Source organism: Mizuhopecten yessoensis, unplaced genomic scaffold, assembly GCF_002113885.1.
Source record: "Mizuhopecten yessoensis strain PY_sf001 unplaced genomic scaffold, ASM211388v2 scaffold10065, whole genome shotgun sequence".
Taxonomy (NCBI): domain Eukaryota; kingdom Metazoa; phylum Mollusca; class Bivalvia; order Pectinida; family Pectinidae; genus Mizuhopecten; species Mizuhopecten yessoensis.
Genome location: NW_018408361.1, coordinates 33,265 through 55,819, shown reverse-complemented (window position 1 = coordinate 55,819; position 22,555 = coordinate 33,265). Strand labels below are relative to the sequence as shown.

General features: G+C 34.2%; 1 protein-coding gene and 1 long non-coding RNA gene across 2 annotated transcripts; both read right to left on the bottom strand.

Moving 5' to 3' along the window:
- Positions 1-219: 219 nt before the first annotated feature.
- On the bottom strand, positions 220-2,100 carry LOC110459430. The gene is made up of 3 exons (XR_002463890.1): positions 1,969-2,100; positions 719-807; positions 220-272 (listed from the first exon to the last, which is right to left on the bottom strand). It is a non-coding gene; the product is annotated as an uncharacterized LOC110459430 (long non-coding RNA).
- Positions 2,101-2,277: 177 nt separating this feature from the next.
- Positions 2,278-21,130, bottom strand: LOC110459425 (scavenger receptor class F member 1-like). Its single transcript, XM_021511661.1, has 10 exons — positions 20,889-21,130; positions 13,856-13,954; positions 13,078-13,176; positions 10,389-10,488; positions 9,885-9,980; positions 8,929-9,024; positions 4,207-4,302; positions 3,793-3,882; positions 2,820-2,912; positions 2,278-2,462 (listed from the first exon to the last, which is right to left on the bottom strand). The coding sequence occupies exons 1-10, from the start codon at positions 20,889-20,891 to the stop codon at positions 2,278-2,280; spliced, it is 957 nt and encodes a 318-aa protein (XP_021367336.1). The 5' UTR covers positions 20,892-21,130.
- Between the last annotated feature and the right edge of the window lie 1,425 nt (positions 21,131-22,555).

Here is a 22,555-nt window from a genome sequence, read left to right as displayed (position 1 = left end):
TATGAAGGCAACGGTCACTTTATAAGTGACAGGCTAAGCTTAGATAGCTAATTTTATGAACTATTAATATTGAACATCAAGATAGATATTTACTTTAAATTCGGATACAAACTGCTTTGCATCGTCTGCCATTTTCTCAGCGATCATCGTTTTCAGCTGACGGACTGGATAGCCCATTGATCCTCCGTTATAGTATACATTTTCGTGATCATTTGACGTGTGCTGTATGTCTACATTTTCAATTTCGAGATAGATATGTTCTTCAGTTTCGTCTGAAATAGAATCCAGTTTTTAGTATAACTCATATATCAGTTAAGTACTGTATCAAAGTCGGATACGTATATTTAAATACTCGAGTGGATATCATAAATGCGCTATTGATGTAATCGTAAGTGCGTAATGTACATATACACCACTCACTTTAAATATATTTTCTAAATTTTTTACAAGTTATACAAAAAAGCCTACTTCGACAGGTTGTATCCTAAATAAGACTTGCATTATGATATTTGATGCGAGTATATATTAACTCACAAATTCACAATTATGACAATAGTATTAACATATGCTTGACGCATAAAATACTCATGTAAATAAGGGAAAAACACATTTTTCAGTTATTTTCGGCATGAATATCATCGCAAGTTATAGCTATTGCGCTATAGGATACAATATTTTCCTAAATGAATACTGTAGTAAGAGTAACACGGTTACTTACCTGAATTATTTTTTGAGTTGCCTCTAGGGATTGGCTTTTCGTATTTCACGGATGGTGCTGTTGTCATTTCCCTGAGTGTGGTCGATTTTCTGATTAAAGTAATGATTAAAGTAAAAAAACAAAAACATGCCGCATTGAAAACAACGTTTAGATGGCTTAAAACAATGATATTTTCCTTATTTGTTTTATCAATTATATTTTTTATAGAAATCCGTGTTTTGTAAACATGCAGGTTTATATCGATACAATCAAACATTGAAGCCGAACTTCCTAAATGCCTTTGAATATGCGATTTTGCACTTTTAATATGTATATATGTATATATATAATGATGAATATATATGTTTGTACACATGGGCCAAAGAAGTAATATCAAATTTCCGTATAACACTGCATCTTTACAAGCGTATGTTTACAGTGTACGGATAACATTACTTTAAATTGGTAGACGGGCAAGAAAGTAAGTCAGACAGTGTAAACAATCTGAGGTTGTCAAATGTTAGGAGCAATTCGCTACTTTATCGAGTCACTTAACACTTACATGACATAAATTCATATCAAAATATAATCAGGCATAATAAATGGACACATACAGAAACTGACGTTTCGTCCACTTAATCCGACAGCGTCTGTTAGTATTATACACTGACAGGTAACAGCAAGATAATGAACATTGCCGTAATGACCATCGATACACACATGTATATATAGCGGACGTCGAAATAGCAAACTATTATGTGACGTCATAGTTTATGACGTCATAGTATCATCTCCTTGATGAGATGAAAGCTCCAAAGGCGTGCTGTTAAGATTTGTTTCTTTTTATATTACTTTAATATATATATGTCGTATCAAACATTTCCCTCCCGTGTTACACACTGTAGTACTATACAAACTTCTTTATGTTGAGTAGATACTAAGCATTGAATTTATTAATATAGTTGGTGCAAGTCTTTCATTCTGTCAAGTACACTCGATTGGTGCCCAACCTTGTGACTACATACACTAATATGATCAGGACCTTGTTAACAACATACGCTCTAGATACAGGCGAACATTGTAACAGTTCTATGTGAATGGTTGAGTGAAAAATTGATGTTGCCCATTTAATATACGCACGTATTTAGATATTAACAGAAAATACAAAATAATAAATATTGTTTACAATGGTGTATTGATGACGTATTATATTGGTCAAATTGGTGTTACTCTTCCGTTTAATCACATTTACATAATTGGTTCCCATTTACCTTTTGACAATAATCACTGCTACTATGATCAACATAAGGAGGACAGCAATCCCGACTCCAGCTCCGACGTATGTGCCTACATTGCTGTCTTCACCACCTGACTGTTTGTCCGCTATAGTAAACAAAAACGGTTTAGTGGAGACAATGGTGTAGTGACAATATTGATAAAACTGTAATCGTCATCGTAGTTATTATTTCGCTTCCTGTCTTCAATGTTTATATATAAATGTAGCAAATATATATTGTATATCCGACCCAAGGAAGGAACAAGACAAAAATGTTACCAAGCACATACATTTTTTTAACCACTCAGTTATATGATGTGTATAATAGAACGTATATGAGTTGGTGTGTGTTACCTTTGACGTCATTACGTTGTCCGGTCCAGTCCTTTTGACATGGCTCACAGTTACCCGTGGTTATGTCACAGCGTTTATCCTCACAATTTCCACAAGTTCTTGCACAGGAAGTACCGTAATTACCATCAATGCAAGCTAAAATGATTTAAATTAATGTATTGAATGCGTTTGAATGTTATTTATTACAGGATATTTAATATATTCATTGATATTTGACATGGTAAATTTTTGGGGAAATGATCACACTTTATCCAATCCCAATATTCAGATCTGCTGCATTTACATTATACTAAGGGTTATCAGTTCAACGAAATTGAAGGAAATAGTAAATGATGTTAGTACTCTATTGAATTTTGTTTTCATTTTTGATCCATAAAAACAATTAAAAAAATTAAACCACGTTCTTATTGTATATGAGAATCGTGAAATAAAGCTTCATCAATCAAATTGAAAGTTAAGTTACCAATAAGAAAGGTGTGTCAAAATGGTTACCTAAGCAATGTCCTCCGTCTTGAACACACGTAGTGCAGTTATCTGAACACCACCGTTCACACATGTTTCCATACTGACCATCTAAACATCCACCTGTTGTTTGAAATTCGATATTATTTATTAATAAAGTTTGCAATTTTATGTTAATTTGAATGTTAGATTAATTTCTAATACTATAAATATTATAGCAAGTGTCAGATATATATTCACATTTACCAATATAAAAACATTAAATTTGACAAACAAATATTATATATGCAAGGATAAAATACACACAGTCTAACATGTTCTAGTATTTTCCTGACCTCATCGAAATAATATTAGAACTTTTTAATTGTCAGAATAAGTATATGTAGTATTTGTTTTACTTGGAAAATAGCGTTCTCATACTTTGATTTTTTCTGTTATTGTTGTTGTATGCATTACATACACATACATAATGACGGAGTTGTCGCCCTTGGCACTTTTTGGAAACAGCAGATAGTTCCGTATAGTAGATGGACATCTTGAGGTGGACAGTGAAGTTGGAAGGAGAAGAGGGCTAGAGTGGTATTAGGACAGACAGTCGGACATGTTTCGGGAAAGAAGTGTATGATAGTTTTGGTGATGGAATTGTACGTGAATAGACTGTGTCAAAACTAGAACAACAGTGACAGGTGACATTTGGTAAGGCAACACAGGTGATGTTCCTTAGAGAAATCATCTGTTATAATAATTGAGACCATGACATTGTTGTGTTGTTATTATTGCACTGGGTGATTGTTATATGAATCGTTAAACTTGCTTCAAAACTCAGACAAACAAATAACTTCAGTAATATCCAACGAAAGATTCCATAACAAACATTTAAAAAAAAACGGTCCTTGACATTCATTCATTATATGTAAAACGGTAAAACTAAATTAGTTTATTTTAACGCTCTTACATCATATTCTAGTGATTACTTTCATTCAGTGAGACAAACAATAGATACCTGTACAGTGGCCGGAGAAATCGCAAGTTCTGGACAAACAGTTATCAGAACAGTTGGCGCAAGTAGGACCATAGAAACCATCGTTACACTCTGAAATGATCAGTTAATGGATATGTGGCGACATATTTTACTTCAAAATAACATAGAAAACATTACATCATTATATTACAATAATTAAACGTTAAAATATAAAACCTCTTTGATTTTACAATTATTTCAAGAATGGTTTCTATAACGTTAGTCCTGTCTTTGTCCTCACTTCTAGACTAAGTAATTAACTGCGATATTTGACAACAATTTTATAATCTCTCTCCCAATATGATTATATAGAAGATATAAGGTGACTTTCTCCCTTGGTCTCACAGATAAGGAATTTTTGAAATTACTAACATGCTTAAAATGTACGATACAAACCAGAGCAATTTCCACTCTTTATCTCACATACGTTGTTTCTACAGGTATATGGACATTTTCTGTGGCACCATGAGCCGTACAAGCCCTCTCGGCATTCTGTAAATACATAAATAGTCTTATAAATTACTCTTGAGATAACGGTATCAATATACTTATAGATGGGACATTCATATTGATTAAAGCTACTATCAACATCTGGCAACGACAGAAAACATGAGATTTATCTTGTATAAGACATTAACAAGCTGATTAATTTTAATTGCTTAAATAAGATATGGAAACAGTTTGACCAAAATTAGAAACTGTTAACGGTTATAATTTATTCACATACACAATGACGTAAATCATCAATTTGTATTTATTTTGTTCACAGATGTTTACCAAATTTACAATAAAGCTGGTGACATGACATATTTATATACATTCAAATTACGTCATATCAAGCATGGAAGCAGGCTTGTAACTCAACAGTGTCCTAGTGACATTCATAATTTTAAAAAGGCCGCGAAAATTAGGAATAAAATTTATTGTTATATCATCCTTAGGACTAATGAGGTGGGAGCAAACCATGAAACAAAGAGTCCGGTTTTACTTCAATTCGTTACCTCCAGGTAGAATTTCCCTAACTTTCATATCTAAATTTCATACAGTCACTTGATATTGTTTTCACGTTCAACTAACACATGGTAACAAAATGGTATGCCAAGCATATGGGGAGCACAAGAGTACCTATGATTTTTTCATTTATCGGTGACTGGATGCGCGACATATCACGTTAACATAATATGCTTCAATTGAAAAAAAGGTTAAACATCGAAGCATTTTGTAACCTGAGTTAGTTAATTCCAACCAGTACAGCCGAACAGTCACGTAGCAGTTTGTAACCTGAGTTAGTTAATTCCAACCAGTACAGCCGAATGGTCACGTAGCAGATGGTTTTATGGTTCAGGACGTAGGTGATTGGATTAAAATTTCGTATTCTAGAAAACGATTGTATCTATTTTGAACATGGAAAGAACACTGAGCACAATTTTGAATGTTGGGCGCCCCTCACATTATTCCATTTATAAGGTTAACATGCATGGCTTATATAAGGTCATTGGTATGAATCGTCTTATAGGTTTACTTTAACATGAAAAGACAATAAAATTGACCCCCGAAACTTGTGAATGCATGATTTTCCAAAGTGTATTGCATATGCCATATCTGTCATCGTATACATTGTTCAAATTTATCAACACCGGAAAGATTGAAAGGGGGGCATTTAAAAAATACAAGTCATAAACCATGTATTCCGGAATGGTAAGCTCTTTTCGCTTTATCAACGACCGTCGCAATGTAATTCTAGGTCAAATCCGCTTTTTGAAGCAGTAGTCACGAAAAAAGCATAACGCAACAACAAGATAAGTATAATAAAAGATAAACGTTCATATACAGAAATGTAACAGTATTATGTTTCATTTTAGCGAATAGAATATGCAACGTTTCCGCATCGTTGATCTTTCATTGAATCATGTTCATGCATTTCATCGCATCATATCGTTTGTTTCGACGATTAGTTTGTTTAAATTTGCGATCTTATAATCAGTTAATATCTAATAACTCATCATTAGTCATAACAAGAGGCCCATGGGCCTTAACGGTCACCCGAGTTATGTAAAAACTGATGTAATCGATGTTGCCAAATAAAAAAGAAATTATTTTGTAACAAAGGTAACTTGAACTATATGTAATGCAAAAGTAGCGTGAAAGATCTGGGTAGTATATGTACTATGTACAAATAGTGGTTCTGTCAGTCAGCTGAATTATGGTAAAGCACCTAGAATTTGATTCTTCCATATCTTGAGAAGAAGATTTTTGAAATTTCAGTCAATTCAACCCCTCGGGGTCAGTCAGGGCTGATATGTACATACCGTCAAACTGCTATCCAAAACTGATAATGCTAACCAAGTTTGAATTAATTCTGATGGAAATTAAGCAAATGCTAGTCCAAAATGTGATTTCCCTATATAAACGATAGTAAAGTGTATCCCCTGCCCAAGGGGGAAACGTGATACCCCATGGTCATGAAATTCACAATTTTGGTAAAGCACCTTAAGACCCTTCCATCTATGAAGAGTATTTGATTCTACCATATCTTGGTCTTGAGAAGAAGATTATTGAAATTTCAGTCAATTCAACCCTTTTTGGCCCAATCCATCAGCCCCTGGAGGTCAGTCAGGGCTGATATGTGCATACCATTAAACTGCTATCAAATACTGATAATGCTAACCAAGTTTGAATTAATTCCGAACGAAATGAAACAAATGTTGGTCCAAAATGTGATTTCCCTATATAAACTATCGTAAAGTGTATCCCCTCCCCAGGGGAAAACGTGAGACCCGGGGTCATGAAATTCACAATATTGGTAAAGCACCTTATGACCCTTCCATCTATGAAGAGTATTTGATTCTACCATATCTTGGTCTTGAGAAGACGATTTTTGTTATTTTAGTCAATTCAACCCTTTTTGGCCCCACCCATCAGTCCCTGGGGGTCAGTCAGGGCTGATATGTGCATACAATTAAACTGCTATCCAATACTGATAATGCTAACCAAGTTTGAATTAATTCCGATGGAAATGAAACAAATGCTGGTCCAAAATGTGATTTCCCTATATAAACTACATGTATAGTAAAGTTTATCCCCTCCCCAGGGGGAAACGTGAGACCCCAGGGTCATGAAATTCACAATTTTGGTAAAGCACCTTAAGACCCTTCAATCTATGAAAAGTATTTGAATCTACCATATCTTGGTCTTGAAAAGAAGATTATTGAAATTTCAGTCAATTCAACCCTTTCTGGCCCCACCCATTAGCCCCTGAAGGTCAGTTAGTGGGGCTGATTTGTGCATATCAATAAACTGCTATTTAAATACTGATAATGCTAACCAAGTTTGAATTAATTATGATGGAAATTAAACAAATGCTAGTCCAAAATGTGATTTCCCTATAAAAACGATAGTAAAGTGTATCCCCTCCCCAGGGGAAAACGTGAGTTCCCAGGGTCATGAAATTCACAATATTGGTAAAGCACCTTAAGACCCTTCCATCTATGAAGAGAATTTGATTCTACCATACCTAGGTCTTGAGAAAAAGATTTTTGAAATTTCAGTCAATTCAACCCTTTTTGGCCCCACCAATCAGTCCCTGGCGGTCAGTCAGTCCTAAAAATATTCATCACTCTAAATCCTGTTTTTTAAGTTTGTCTCTCACCGTCGACAATTTTCACGGCAGTCAGTTTAAAGGGAGCCACCTCTTCAATACCAAAAACTCCGACATGAAAATTGGAAAAGCGGGACTGCTACTTGAAAATGATTAATTATCACGCTGACATATCTAAACAAATAGCAGACAATGAAATGTTTGAAAACAACGGTAGCCAGTTTTTCTAATTTATGTTTAGGTATGACATGTCCTGTTGAAAGTCATTCATGACGGCACATTTTATTTCTGAGACGTCAACGCAATGTTACCTTCCATGTGAATTCTGCCAAACCCGTTGACAGAGAAAGCATATCCTATGAGACGGGCGAAAATAAGGTTAAGCTACAACTAAAGACAAATAAGTTAATGTTGACGAAATCATTTCGCAATAGTCTCAGGACTTTTGGTCCACCTTATAAAGATAAGTAATGAGGAACGAACAATTGTAAAACAGATTCTGTCCTATTCTCGCAAACACATTGAAATGTCCAAAATCATGTTTGATCATTGAGTATTCGTATTTATTAGCAAAAAAAACAATTTGTCAGCATTATTTATCTGGTGTTAATTTTACACTTGTAACCACGAAAGTGGACTAAAGTAAAGCAACAGGCAAGCTACTGGTATATATGATCTAAGTGGTTCAAAAGTACCACTGTGACCTTATTGTTATTTATAAGAACTTGTTCAAAATATAAAGTTTACGACGGATGGACGATGCGCATCGGCATAAGCTCATTAGGACATTTGGGACCAGGTGAGCTTATAACGAAGACAACTTTTTAGACGTACAAAAAAAACACCAAAGGAATTTCAGTACCTTTATTTTACAAGAAAGTGTAAAAAAAATTATAAATGTGTGACCTTCTTGAACATATTGTTCATTAAAAACGATAGGTTATTGGTTCAAAACTATTTAACAGATAATTAGTTTCTAGACGCTTATCTAAAAGCATTTATTATACATTTCTTCTTTTTTACACTGTATAAAAGTATGAAATAGAATTGATATTCAAAATAACCTCTTTCAAGATTATTTTTTTACCAGGTAAATAGTCATTAACGCTATTTACCCGGAATGAGCATTCATATTTTTGCAGAATATTTGGCTTCGTTCATTCTGATCGGACATTGCGTTTGTCATGTTCCTTCTGAACATCTCTACTTCCATCGCAAACGATACGATAAAGTCCATAAGCGTTTCCGAGACCCAGACGAAGCAGGCATTCTTCGTTTGCAAAACGGGTGATGAGTGAGTGCAAAAGCGAAACCAACCGTTGGTATCCGGCGATGCCGGTCGGGATACTTTTGTTGTTGGTATATCAAATCTGTATAACAGCTGTTTTTCTTCGTGACAGAATGTTAAATTTGTCTGGAGCTTATACGAGCACTGACATTATGTGTATTTTTAAATCAATATATAACTACTGGGAAGGTCAATGCTTTTATTAATTTTGTTATGTATATACCTTACATACCAGTACAATGGCCTAGTGTCTTCTCACACACGCTACTTCCACAGGTATCTAAACAATCAGTTTTACATCGAGAGCCCCAGAAGCCATCTTGACATGCTGTATAGAAAGAAAGAATATAAGCTTATTTTTATGGCAACATCCATCTTTTACTTAATCCATAAAAAGCATTTTTAAGATATTTAGATTTTTCAACAATAGATAGCTTGAAAAAAGAGAGATAATACATGTTTATTTGTCATATAGAGATGAAATAAACATCAAATATATGCAATTATATAAATTTACAACTTGACAGATTTCCAAATTTTACATACTAGACAGTTTTCGGCTTATATCTTACTTCAAACACACACCCTTAATATTGGACAGTTTCAATATCTGTTCAGTATGTGCAATCAATCACGAAGGATATTGATACAGTAAAGGACAGTGGTGTCCTTTAACATACACGTACGTTGCATGCTTTTGTACAAGTGCATGCATTACAGGTGTGAAATATGCCCGAGTAGAATTTAGTCTCATTAGAATAATGAAGGTGCGTTCCCAACAGTCCATGTGCAGTATATTTTGTTTGGTCAAGGTATTTGTATGTATTAATTTTAACACATACAGAACCCCAAAAAGAGGTAACAATATGTTTTTGCAAAGAAAACTGCGCACATCTTTTTATAGATGTGTGATCGTCCTGAACATATTTTTTTTTATTAAACAGCTTCATTAAAGAAGACAAATATATTTGTTGGTTTTACTTAAATATTAATCGGTTTCTAGAATCATCTCTGTTGATCTTAAAGCAAATAGTCTTTTTTCTTTTGTTATGTCAGAATTTAAATTTTGTCTGAAAATTATATAAACATTAACGTAATATTATTTTTTTCAACTCAATAAACTTTATAATGCGTATACCAATGAATTGCTTTTATAAGGCTGTTTTACGAGTAATAAACTATACAAACCAGAACAGTCGCCAGATGTCTTGTCACATACGCTACTTCCACAGGAAGTCGGACAGTTATTTCTGCATTGAAGTCCGTAGAAGCCTTCTTGACATGCTATATAAAATCAGGAACGGAATATTTGTTTGTATTAAAAAAAATCAAAATCTCACTTTATCAAATATTATCCTATTTAAAGCAATATCACGTTTCAACAATTGTTTACATGGATTCATGAATGAACAAAGTTATATTAGCAAGGAAACTGCTTTGAACACTACCTATACACAGATCAAACCAGAATAATATATAGACAATTATTTACATTTATTTTAATCTGTTTAACATCACAGTTCGCAAAACATTTTCTGTATATTTTTTATGAAAACTAAATAATCAACATAGTGATGAAAAGTGACACCAATGTTAATATAAATTGATGGTTAGGTGATTTTTGTTTCTAACTTCAACATATTTATACAAATGGATTGTTTACTATGGCAATTCTTCGAGCTCATATTATACACACCTTTACAATCACCATATGACTTCTCACAAACGTTACTGCCACAGGTAGACGAGCATGTGTTTTCGCATTGAAGTCCGTAGAAACCATCTGGACATGCTAAATTAAATCAGGAATAAAAGTACACTTTTCATTACAACATCATACATTCATATCTCAATGTTCAAACCGAACCATGTTCTATTAAAAAAGATAATATTGAATGTTGAACAAAAGTTGGCATGGAATCATGAATGCATTAATTGTAACTTGCAATATGCGAGTTTGGTTTATGTCAGTGTACTGATTAATATTCATAACGAGGTGTTGTTAAACCAGCGCCAAAATCAAAAGGTATACATTTATATAATAAATTGTAACTTAACAGAAATATAGGGTATTTCTTAATCTATTTCATTTCATTATTTGCAATGTTTTTTTCGGTATAATTTTTTATCAACACTCCTGTAGTGATAGTGATGAGTGTCACGTTTTCCACCTCATCGACGTATTTCTGGCCGATATGTTGTGGTGAAGACTGTATGGGAGAAATAGGGAAACAGAGCGGGTTACATACATTCAGGTTCGCTCCTGTCCAGTGTCTTGGAAGTTGAAAGAAGTTGACAAACACTTGAATACAAATACTGAGTTCATTTAATATTGAAAAATGAATAGTATTATTTACAATAGAATCCGTTGACCAGTACCGCAATGTAAACACTATTGACGGTATTTTGGGAGAAAAGTAACTTATCCTTAGCCCGAGTTGCTTCCCTTGGATCGTGAATTACCATCAGCTTCACTATAAGTTTTCCCTTTTGGGTCTTATCGTCTGCTTTTGGGAGTATCCCATCATGCATCACGCCCATTATGGTTGCGAAGGAGTATCCCAAATACCCAAAACAACGGCAATAATAATTATTGCACTAGTGTGAAATGCCTACCCATCGCTTTGGTGGTATAGACGACATTTCTAATATGTGTGGTTTGTAGAGAATAAGTCAGGGAGCGTTTGAACTGATCGACGTCAGTCAGAGGAATGATGAGTCTCTTTTTCGTTGGTTGGTTGGTTGGTTGGTTTGTTGGTTGACGGGTTTATCGCCTACATCACTCCACCCATGCGGGTTCCGTCTCACTGACGGCGGTCGGTGTTCTGTCAGCCTCGATATCCAGGGGTTACGATTTACTTTCGCTCTTTACACCCCTGGAATATGTCATGGCAAAACTGAAGGCACGTTTGATTGGTCTCAGGTAAAAATAACTGACCAATCGCTAGGCTGATACCTGTCCTTTGAAGATTACAAAGGAGAGACGCCCGACTTCAAAGCCTGTCAATTGTTACCGTTACGTGACCGCGAGATTCTTTTGATGCACATCAAAGGATCAAACTAGTGTTCTTGTTTTATCAACAATGTGGCGCACATAGAACCTTCAGTTTTACTATGACATAGTCCAGGGGTGTAAGAGAGCAAACGTGAGCGTAACCCCTGTATATCAAAGATGGTGTTCTGTCGACGTCCGACTGGTTGGTAAATGTGTTTGGTTTGTCTTGTATGGCACGGAAGTAAGAGGAGGGCGTGTCTATCATATCCAGGCTTTCCTGTGACCCTAGCCTACTCTTTTGTGATTTTTGTTTTTGTTCTATATTTTGGAAGTCCGTCTAATCATCTTAATAAATTAATCTTATCTAATCTATCCCTATCCTCTGTGCCGGCGTTAACACGCCAACTCTTACGAAAACACACAGAGGGGTCTTTTACGTGCAGGTAGGACCCTCCCACACAGGACACCGTTTATAGTCCCTTCCGCCGGACTGTATGTTGGGGCTTAGTGGTAAGTAACATGCAAGTGCTAATTAACCTTGTTTTTGGTGGCCATTCATGAAACCGAATCCTGTTCTTTGCACACTATGGAAACTTTCCTTCAGTACAAATGTTCTCGTTGTTATAAAACGTTTTCTTGGCTTTCGTCTGTAACTGTTCTCTATTCCGACATTTTATAAATATTTTGTAAGTAATAGTATTAATAAGTAGGTGTGTGTGCGTGTGTGTGTGTGTGTGTATGACCAGGGGGGTCGGGGGATGTTGGGTTAGGCGTTGGAGTTTTATATAGGATTGGGTTGGAGCATGCGGGGTGGTATTGATAAGGGTTCAAGGAAGGGGATATAATTGTTGAGTTGGTGGAGGGGGTTAGCGATATTGAGTGGGTAATACATGTGCCGAGTTGATTGTCTGAGTGACGAAACTATTGCTGCACAAAAAAGTGCAGGAAGTAGTAGTGTGCTATTTGACACCAGGTTCTAATGACATCACGCAATTTTAAATAGGATACTAAATGCAATATTCTACCATGTTCTACTATTTTCTGGAAGAAATTACTTACAGAAATCTTATCAATTGTTTTTGTAAATAATATCTTAGTTTATGTACTAAAAACCGCCACGTAATCTATCGTCGCTTCAAAACAATTTTATTGCAATTGCACAAGGCTGTTCCAAATTAGGTTTTCTATAACCTTGTTCAGTACCTATTACTTGACCTCGGTAATACATACATATATATATATTCATTATAGCAAAGATGTTTGTCTATGAATGTCAAATTGATGTCTTCTTTATTCATCGTGGTCAACTGAACAGACATTTAACCTGATTGTCAGAACAAAATAGAAATGCATTATTGATAAACCAGTATGTAATCGTGAACTTACCATTACAGTTTCCGTAAGTATCACATGGGCCAGCACAAGATTCTGGACAAGGCCGGCATGATGTTTCCGATGGTCTGGTATATGTGTTGTCCCCGCAGTCTTTAATGGAATAAAACCAAAAAAGTATATATTTCTTACAACTGATATCATACATGTGTTATTTATGAAGTCATAATTATTGGATAACCCTATTGTATTTTTTGAGAGTTGAGGCGTAGAGATCGTGATTATACTCTAGAAAATTGAGTTTTACTGGAAACACGGAGTACAGTAGGGTTACCCTCATTCTTATTCTTATCAGCTAAAATTAACAAAAGGAACCGACGATTTTAAGATGTTTTTGTGCGTTTCTGTAAATCCTAGGTCTCTGCCGTTGATTTGTGACGTCAGGAATATTCAAAGTTTCATGACGGGTCATTTGGGGTCATTTACGTCATTAACAATCATAATTCGGGCATCACTTGTTACATATCAAACGAATTAGAAAAGCATTTTCGTTGATGAAGCTGTTGAAGAAGGACATACACACGTCTCAGACATATAAAGGATGCCCTTAGATTGTATAATTGTATGTGTATACATTTCGACTTGCAATCGCGACCGATTTATTCGAATAGCGCTCAGTTGGGCATAATAAACGTTAAGTATAGATTATCATCGTATATGGTTTTTATACCGTAGTTATCTACATCATTATATGTAAATTATTGTCGAATATCATGTAGATAAGAAAATTAGAACAACTTTAAAATGACTGTAAATGCCTTGTCGAACATACATAGACAATTTCCTGAGCTTGGATGACACACACTGCCTGGACAGTTCGAGGAACAGTTTTCGTCACAATTTCCATGTCCGTATTTCCCAGCTTCACATCCTGTAAAACCATGAACAGTACGTTATAACCCGGTAACGACAGCGTTCATCTGTGTAAACACTTGATATTTAAACCAAAGGTTAAAGTGTATTACGGAAAATATGTCCGTAAATAGATAAACATTTCACGTGAGACGGTCTTGGTTAAAACTTGTTCTAATTTCCCAGATCTCATTTCAGTCTAGACATTAAAAGACTACACATATTTTAAATAGATGCATTGTTTTAATGTTGTAATTAGACAGGCGAAATGACGAGTATTCAGCCTGGTAGATGCTATACAATGTAACACACATTTCTAATTAAATTATCTTACCTTTGCTACAATGATATACATTTTCTTTTTCAAAATATATATATTTAAAAGATAATTCAATCAGATGTTCGCGAAAACTCGTACTATCTAATTGATTAAAAACTGGTCTTTATGCATAAATACACGGTATAATGAATATCATATTATAATACCATACGTTAGGGTTTGGAATGGACAGCAGACATTGGCGGACAGAGTGATAATTCGTTGAAGGATATTGTGATTTTCAATACATTTAATTTGCTGACTGCAAAGTGAAGCAGAGACAGACTAATTCGTGGTATACAATTTAATGAACAAAAAGCTATTGTCTTTCTAAAAATTAATAATAATAAGAACTTATAAATTGGCGGGGCATATCTACACAGGCATATGATGCTTACCTAGCCATTCAGAAATAGGATGAAATTTGTGTGTCAGCATGCGAGTACTTATCAACAAAGAAATGATAAAAAACAAAACAAAGAAAAAAACACCTAATTAAAGACATACCTTTTTACGAATGTTTATCATCAATTTCACTTCATTTTTTAACGATCTTACACAAAACAAAATCAAGCTTCTTTCTAATTCTTCACGGTAACTGTCTTTCTTAAAACAATAATATCCTCTGTCTTTTATTCGCTGTTTTACAACGTCGATGATGTAACTACATTGATTACAAAGCATGGATTATTCGACAAAAATATATGTGAGTACAAATAAGACTTGTCTTGGGCGGATAGACTTTGGAGAGAGAGAGAGGAAACACGTATGAAAGTGCATACATAATCGTTTCCACATGCGCTTATGCTAAACTGTCTGGAATAGAAAATGGGATGCATTTTGCATAAAAAATAACATCTGCTGTGCTCGACTTATTGCTATAATGAAAATTGGACACAACTTGGCATACCTTTGACCGTACAAAAGAATGACATCATTAAAATAATTGGACAATTAAGGTAATATTCTCTTATAGACACTAAACTGGACACGATAGTACTTTAAATTATATTTCCATGAGGTAGAATAGATATGATAAACTTAAGTTCGTTTATTGCTGCGAAATATGTATCTTGGGGTTTAAAAACATTAATAACAAGCCCATGCCGAAGTGGTGTTTGTTTATCATATTTGTTTTTTGCTTCTATTTTCTCCTGGTCGTTGCTCTTCGTCCCTTAAATTATGCCCGTTTTAGTTTATATAGGTAGGGTTTCGCTGCTATATTTGCCTACGCAAAATCTAATTACAGATGATTTGTAAAATGTAACATGCTTTGTTTTGAATACAAATAGTAAGTCAAACCTTTTTTGCGAGCTTTCGAAAACGTATTTTACTTTTTGTCAGGCAAAGACTGTAAAATGACAAAGAAAACAGACGTTTGCGAAATCTCGCAAAATACGTTTTCATTTATTGTTTGTGTTAAAGAATTTGATAGCATTTATCATTTATACCAAGCCGATGAATCTCACTTCAAGTAAAGGGAAGTTAGTTAAATGTGTTACCTAGATATTAGAACAGTGCGCATTACCTATGCTTATTTAGCTGTATCAATATAATTTGAGATATCAGCTAGGATGCCCCCTTTATGTAGAGTTTTGTTATGCTTTTGCATCTATGATAAATTTTAATTCAGTAATGCTATTAATATGAACAATAATATATCTCTAATCAATGATCAGTTATCTATTAACTCCGAACTAAATTGTAAACGTAAACGTGTATAGGATAATGGTTAAACATTTAATATCTTTCATCTTTTAATGTGTTTATTATAAGTAATATCAATAAAACATGCATGGGTTCAAAAGTTGAACAGGACCAACAGGTTTAAAAAAGGGATAGGTTTAAGTGTAAAACAGAACTGAAATATATATTATAATGATAAGTTCCAGGTTAGTATAGGACTAACAGGTAAATATGGTGATGAGTTCTAGTGTGTATAGGACTGACAGGTACAGTATAGTGATGATTTCTAGTGTGTACAGGACTAACAGGTACAGTATAGGGATGCTTTCTAGTGTGTACAGACTGACAGGTACAGTATAGTGATCAGTTCTAGTGTGATACAGGACTGTCAGTAATAGTATTGTTCTGTGTTCTAGTGTAAAAGGTTTAAAAAAGGGATAGGTTTAAGTGTAAAACAGAACTGAAATATAGATTATAATGATAAGTTCCAGGTTAGTATAGGACTAACTGGTAAATATGGTGATAAGTTCTAGTGTGTATAGGACTGACAGGTACAGTATAGTGATGATTTCTAACTTGATACAGGACTGTCAGGTACAGTATAGTGATGAGTTCTGGTGTGTACAGGACTGTCAGTAATAGTATTGTGTTGAAATCTAGTGTGTACAGGACTGACAGGTACAGTACAGTGATGATTTCTAGTGTGTACAGGACTGACAGGTACAGTATAGTGATGATTTCTAGTGTGTACAGGACTGACAGGTACAGTACAGTGGTGATTTCTAGTGTGTACAGGACTAACAGGTACAGTATAGTGATGATTTTTAACTTGATACAGGACTGTCAGTAATAGTATTGTTCTGTGTTCTAGTGTGATACAGGACTGTCAGTAATAGTATTGTGTTGAAATCTAGTGTGTACAGGACTGACAGGTACAGTATAGTGATGATTTCTAACTTGAAACAGGACTGGCAGGTGAACTATATTGATGAGTTCTAGTGTTATACAGGACTCACAGGTACAGTAGTGTGATGAGGTATAGCTTGAAACAGGACTGAAATGGATAGGTTAGTGATGAGTTCTTGTGTGATACGGGACTGACAGGTACAGTATAGTGATGATTTCTAACTTGATACAGGACTGGCAGGTGAACTATATTGATGAGTTCTAGTATAATACAGGACTGACAGGTTTATAATAGTGATGAGTTCTTGTGTGTACAGGACTGACAGGTACAGTATAGTGATGATTTCTAACTTGATACAGGACTGACAGTAATAGTATTGTTCTGTGTTCTAGTGTAATACAGGACTGTCGGTAATAGTATTGTTCTGTGTTCTAGTGTAATACAGGACTGTCGGTAATAGTATTGTTCTTTGTTCTAGTGTAATACTGGACTGCCAGTAATAGTATTGTTCTGTGTTCTAGTGTGATACAGGGCTGTCGGTAATAGTATTGTTCTGTGTTCTAGTTTGATACAGGACTGTCAATAATAGTATTGTTCTGTGTTCTAGTGTGATACAGGACTGTCAGTAATAGTATTGTTCTGTGTTCTAGTTTGATACAGGACTGTCAATAATAGTATTGTTCTGTGTTCTAGTGTGATACAGGACTGACAGGTGAACTATATTGATGAGTTCTAGTGTGATACAGGACTCACAGGTACAGTAGTGTGATGAGGTATAGCTTGAAACAGGACTGATATGTATAGGTTAGTGATGAGTTCTTGTGTGATACAGGACTGATAGGTACAGTATAGTGATGATTTCTAACTTGATACAGGACTGACAGTAATAGTATTGTTCTGTGTTCTAGTGTAATACAGGACTGACAGGTACAGTAGTGTGATGAGGTATAGCTTGAAACAGGACTGATATGTATAGGTTAGTGATGAGTTCTTGTGTGATACAGAACTGACAGGTACAGTAAAATGATGATTTCTAACTTGATACAGGACTTCCAGGTACAGTATAGTGATGATTTCTAACTTGATACAGGACTGACAGTAATAGTATTGTTCTGTGTTCTAGTGTGATACAGGACTGACAGGTACAGTAGTGTGATGATTTCTAACTTGATACAGGACTTCCAGGTACAGTATAGTGATGATTTCTAACTTGATACAGGACTGACAGTAATAGTATTGTTCTGTGTTCTAGTGTGATACAGGACTGTCGGTAATAGTATTGTTCTGTGTTCTAGTGTGATACAGGACTGTCAGTAATAGTATTGTTCTGTGTTCTAATGTGATGCAGGACTGTCAGTAATAGTATTATGTTGACGTCTAGTGTGATACAGGACTGTCTGTTATAGTTTTTTGTTGACGTCTAGTGTAATACAGGACGGTCAGTAATAGTAGTATGCTGTGTTTTAGTGTGATACAGGATTGTCAGTAAAAGTATTGTGTTGAGGTCTAGTTTGATACAGGACTGTCAGTAATAGTATTATGCTGTGTTCTAGTGTGATACAGGACTGTCTGTTATAGTTTTTTGTTGACGTCTAGTGTAATACAGGACTGTCAGTAATAGTAGTATGCTGTGTTTTAGTCTGATGCAGGACTGTCAGTAATAGTATTGTGTTGAAGTCTAGTTTGATACAGGACTGTCAGTTATAGTATGTATTGTTTTGAGTTCTAATGTTATACAGGACTGTCAGTTATAGTATTATGCTGATTTCTAGTGTGATACAGGACTGACAGGTACAGTAATGTGATGAGTAATAGTGTGATACAAGACTTATAGCAATAGAATTGTGATGCAGGGTGATACACGCTTTACAGGTAATACTGTTGTTTTGTGATAGTGATGAAATTTAATTTAATACAGCTGACAGGTACTGTTTAGTGATACTACTTACAGTTATTATGTAGTGATAATACTGACAGTTATTTTGTAGTGATAATACTGACAGTTATTATGTAGTGATAATACTGACAGTGATGTCTAACGAATTAATATAATAAATTATCTTGACAATGTTCTTTTTATGTTTTGTATATGTCATGTTAATTACAGTGTATATTGACTATAACGGGCTTGTCTTTGTTTTTCTGATATCAACAACTTTCTATTGTATTGCCAACACTCACACACATATTGTTTTTTGTCGAGCTACCACCCAAAACAATTGTTTTTAAATATATAATAGTGTTTTCAACTGCAAGCACCCTTTTGAAAAGTCTTAATATATTTTTCATAAAAAATAGTTTTAACGTTGTATTTATGAATAAAATGGAGCAGGTCTGGAATTGATAATGTATATAAGTTTCACTTTGCGTAGCTCGCTAGAAAATTGTGCCAGAAAATCTATGTTCGTCCTAAATACAAAACCACCACTATGGTCAAATTATTGGCCTACAAAGCTTTGGAGCGGACACAGTAAACGAAAGTAATTAGCCTCCCAATGCACACGTACTTAATATTACAAGTAAGATAATATCAATTAAATTTGTAGAAAAAATACGATGATTATTCAATAATCAATGAAATGCAATCTAAAACATAAACACTTTCTTATGATGAGCATAAGATAATTCATAAGTCAATGAAATGCATTCTAAAAAATAAATACTTTCTTATGATGAGCTTTAAAATGTATACTTTTTATCAGGTCTGGTTCAGTTAAATTTCATAACAACATTGCATGATTAACGAAAGGAAATTAAAAAAAATTACGACACAGTCGAACAGCGATTTTAAAAGTATATGCAGCAAAGTGTTTCATGTGTATTATAAATGAAAGCTAATAAGTACATTATTGTAAAATAAATCAGATAAATATGTAACATTCTGTTATCTGGTTTTAAGTCTGGGGTCAATTGTATGTTAGGAGAACGTTTTCTTTTAGCTTAAAACAATAGTTAAATAGACAGACGGGCAAATGGCCTTTTTTCAAAATAACACCCTTCTAAGCTGTGTTGCTCGGGTATAAAATATCAAATGTAAAAATATTATATAAAATGTGCTACTTTTACAAGCTTATCACTTTTGTATAAAATCACAAAACATAGAATAAATTTGTAGTTAACCTACTAAATAGTCTACACATAAAAATGATTATGTGAAAAATCTCCTTATCATTTACCATGAATATTCCTTAAGGATTTAACATAATTTCCACAGAAATAAGATACATGTAACACAGAAATAAGATACATGTAACACAGAAATAAGATACATGTAACACAGAAATAAGATACATGTAATACAGAAATAAGATACACGTAACACAGAAAAAAGATACATGTAATACAGAAATATGATACACGTAACACAGAAATAAGATACATGTGAAACAGAAATAAGATACATGTCACACAGACATAAGATACATGTTACACAGAATTAAGATACATGTAACACAGAAATAAGATACACGTAACACCAGTATGTCCACAGACATAAGATACATGTAACACAGAAATAAGATACATGTAACACCAGCATGTCCACAGAAATAAGATACATGTAAAACAGAAATAAGATACACGTAACACAGAAAAAAGATACATGTAATACAGAAATAAGATACACGTAACACAGAAATAAGATGCATGTAACACAGAAATAAGATACATGTAACACAGAAATAAGACACATGTAACACAGAGATTAGATACATGTAACACAGAAATAAGATACATATAACACAGAGATTAGATACATGTAACACAGAAATAAGATACATGTAACACAGAAATAAGATACATGTCACACAGACATAAGATACATGTAACACAGAATTAAGATACATGTAACACAGAGATTAGATACATGTTACACAGAAATAAGATACATGTAACACCAGTATGTTTATGACCTTATACATGATAAGTTGTTCGGTTTTGTTATCATTAATGTCAGCAGTATTCCCAAATAATCAAATCAGCTATTGAATCATCGTTTAAAGAGTATATTATCATTTCTAATATTTTTAACTAGTAACTTACCATACACCTGTACTTCACACAGTTCTAGGAGGGCGTCTTTGAAGTACCAATCGTGCCTCTTAGGTGATTCTCTGTGGTTGTATATAGTCACATACTGCGCTGTTCCATTACATTCTGGGTGGTTAACATGACTTATAATTTGGTTGGCACGCTCTGATTCATCAATGAAACATCGCTCTCTCACACGTCTATCGGTTGTATTAGAAAGGTACACCTCGTAGCCGGCGAATCGATTTTTTCCCATCCAGCTACAATGATGTAAATCAAATGATTTCTTTTCATAAAATAGGACAAGACTTCAGCTTAATCAATGTTTTAATACACACAGACCTATTACAGTATAATCTAGTTATATTGAAATCGAGAAGTTGATCAATTAAAAAACGCTGTTTAAAACAAATCTTAACTAGACAACATAATTACAAAATCAATAGGATCATATGCTGGACGTCACTGAGTTTAAGTGCATTTATCAATGACCGTGATTTAAACGATTTACCCATAGACAATGTATTTAGAGTAAGACAAAGAAAACGATTCATTAAACCAAGGTAAATAGTATGCATATCCTCTCCTACATACTTACTCCAACCATAACGTTCTTCTCTGTAATATATTTCCACCTTGTCTATGGTGACTTCTCTATCTAGGTCTACTCTCCACCATACTTCTATTTGTCCATGAGCCTGGTGCGTACATGAATTCCAGCGCAGTTCTTGATTTGTGTCACCATCGACGGCATTTCCAGAAAGGTGTGTTACTGAAGATGTACCTGGTATTGTATACACACTGCTTTGGTGTGTTGATTTTTCTCGAGAGACAATTTCTGTAACAAACAATAGTATCCAGTGATAAGTAAGCATACATCAGACATAGCCATAACAAAAGTGTTTCGTAGCAACTGTGACATTTGGTCAATATAATATGTATATAATATGAGATCAATTTTTCACAAATATGATAGACAGAAGACGGTCATCATTACCGATAACAAAACAACTGTGATGACTTGTTTTCAAGGAAAAGGCTTGTATATGTTTTTCCTGTTGTCCAAATCCCTTAGAATTATATTTATTTAATAAAATATTTTGAAATAAACAAATCATTTGTCATATAATGCAGTTACCATCAGTTGCCAATTTAATCAAAATTGATGCGTTCGACACGAATGAGGATAACGATGTTGTTACCCACGACGAAAATGTATAATGGTTCTTTTCACGATACTGATTATTTTACCTGTTATTGTGTGAATGTGTATTAAAAAGGATTACTATTATAGTGTACCTTTATATGTGTACGTGTTCAGAGAAAATGAATCCAATAGTCTGTAAAATCCACGGAAATTGGAACTCGCCTTATTTGGGTTTTGTGAAATGAAAACTAACAATGAAAAACTCTAAAATTCGTGATATCGTAAATACACATTATTACTAACGATGACCTTTGACCATTCACTTTAATAAACACAAAAAATTGCCAATGTTACAATTATAGTCTTGTATCTAAACTTTAAGGAAATGTATTTCTCAAATACTTTACAGGGTGATCCCGTTGTTGCTAGGGTAAAGATAACTCTATCTTACACGGGGTAGGGAAAGACAGCTGACACGCTCTATGACGTCATAATAATGGATTGTCGACGTGACGTCATTTTATTGTTTCCT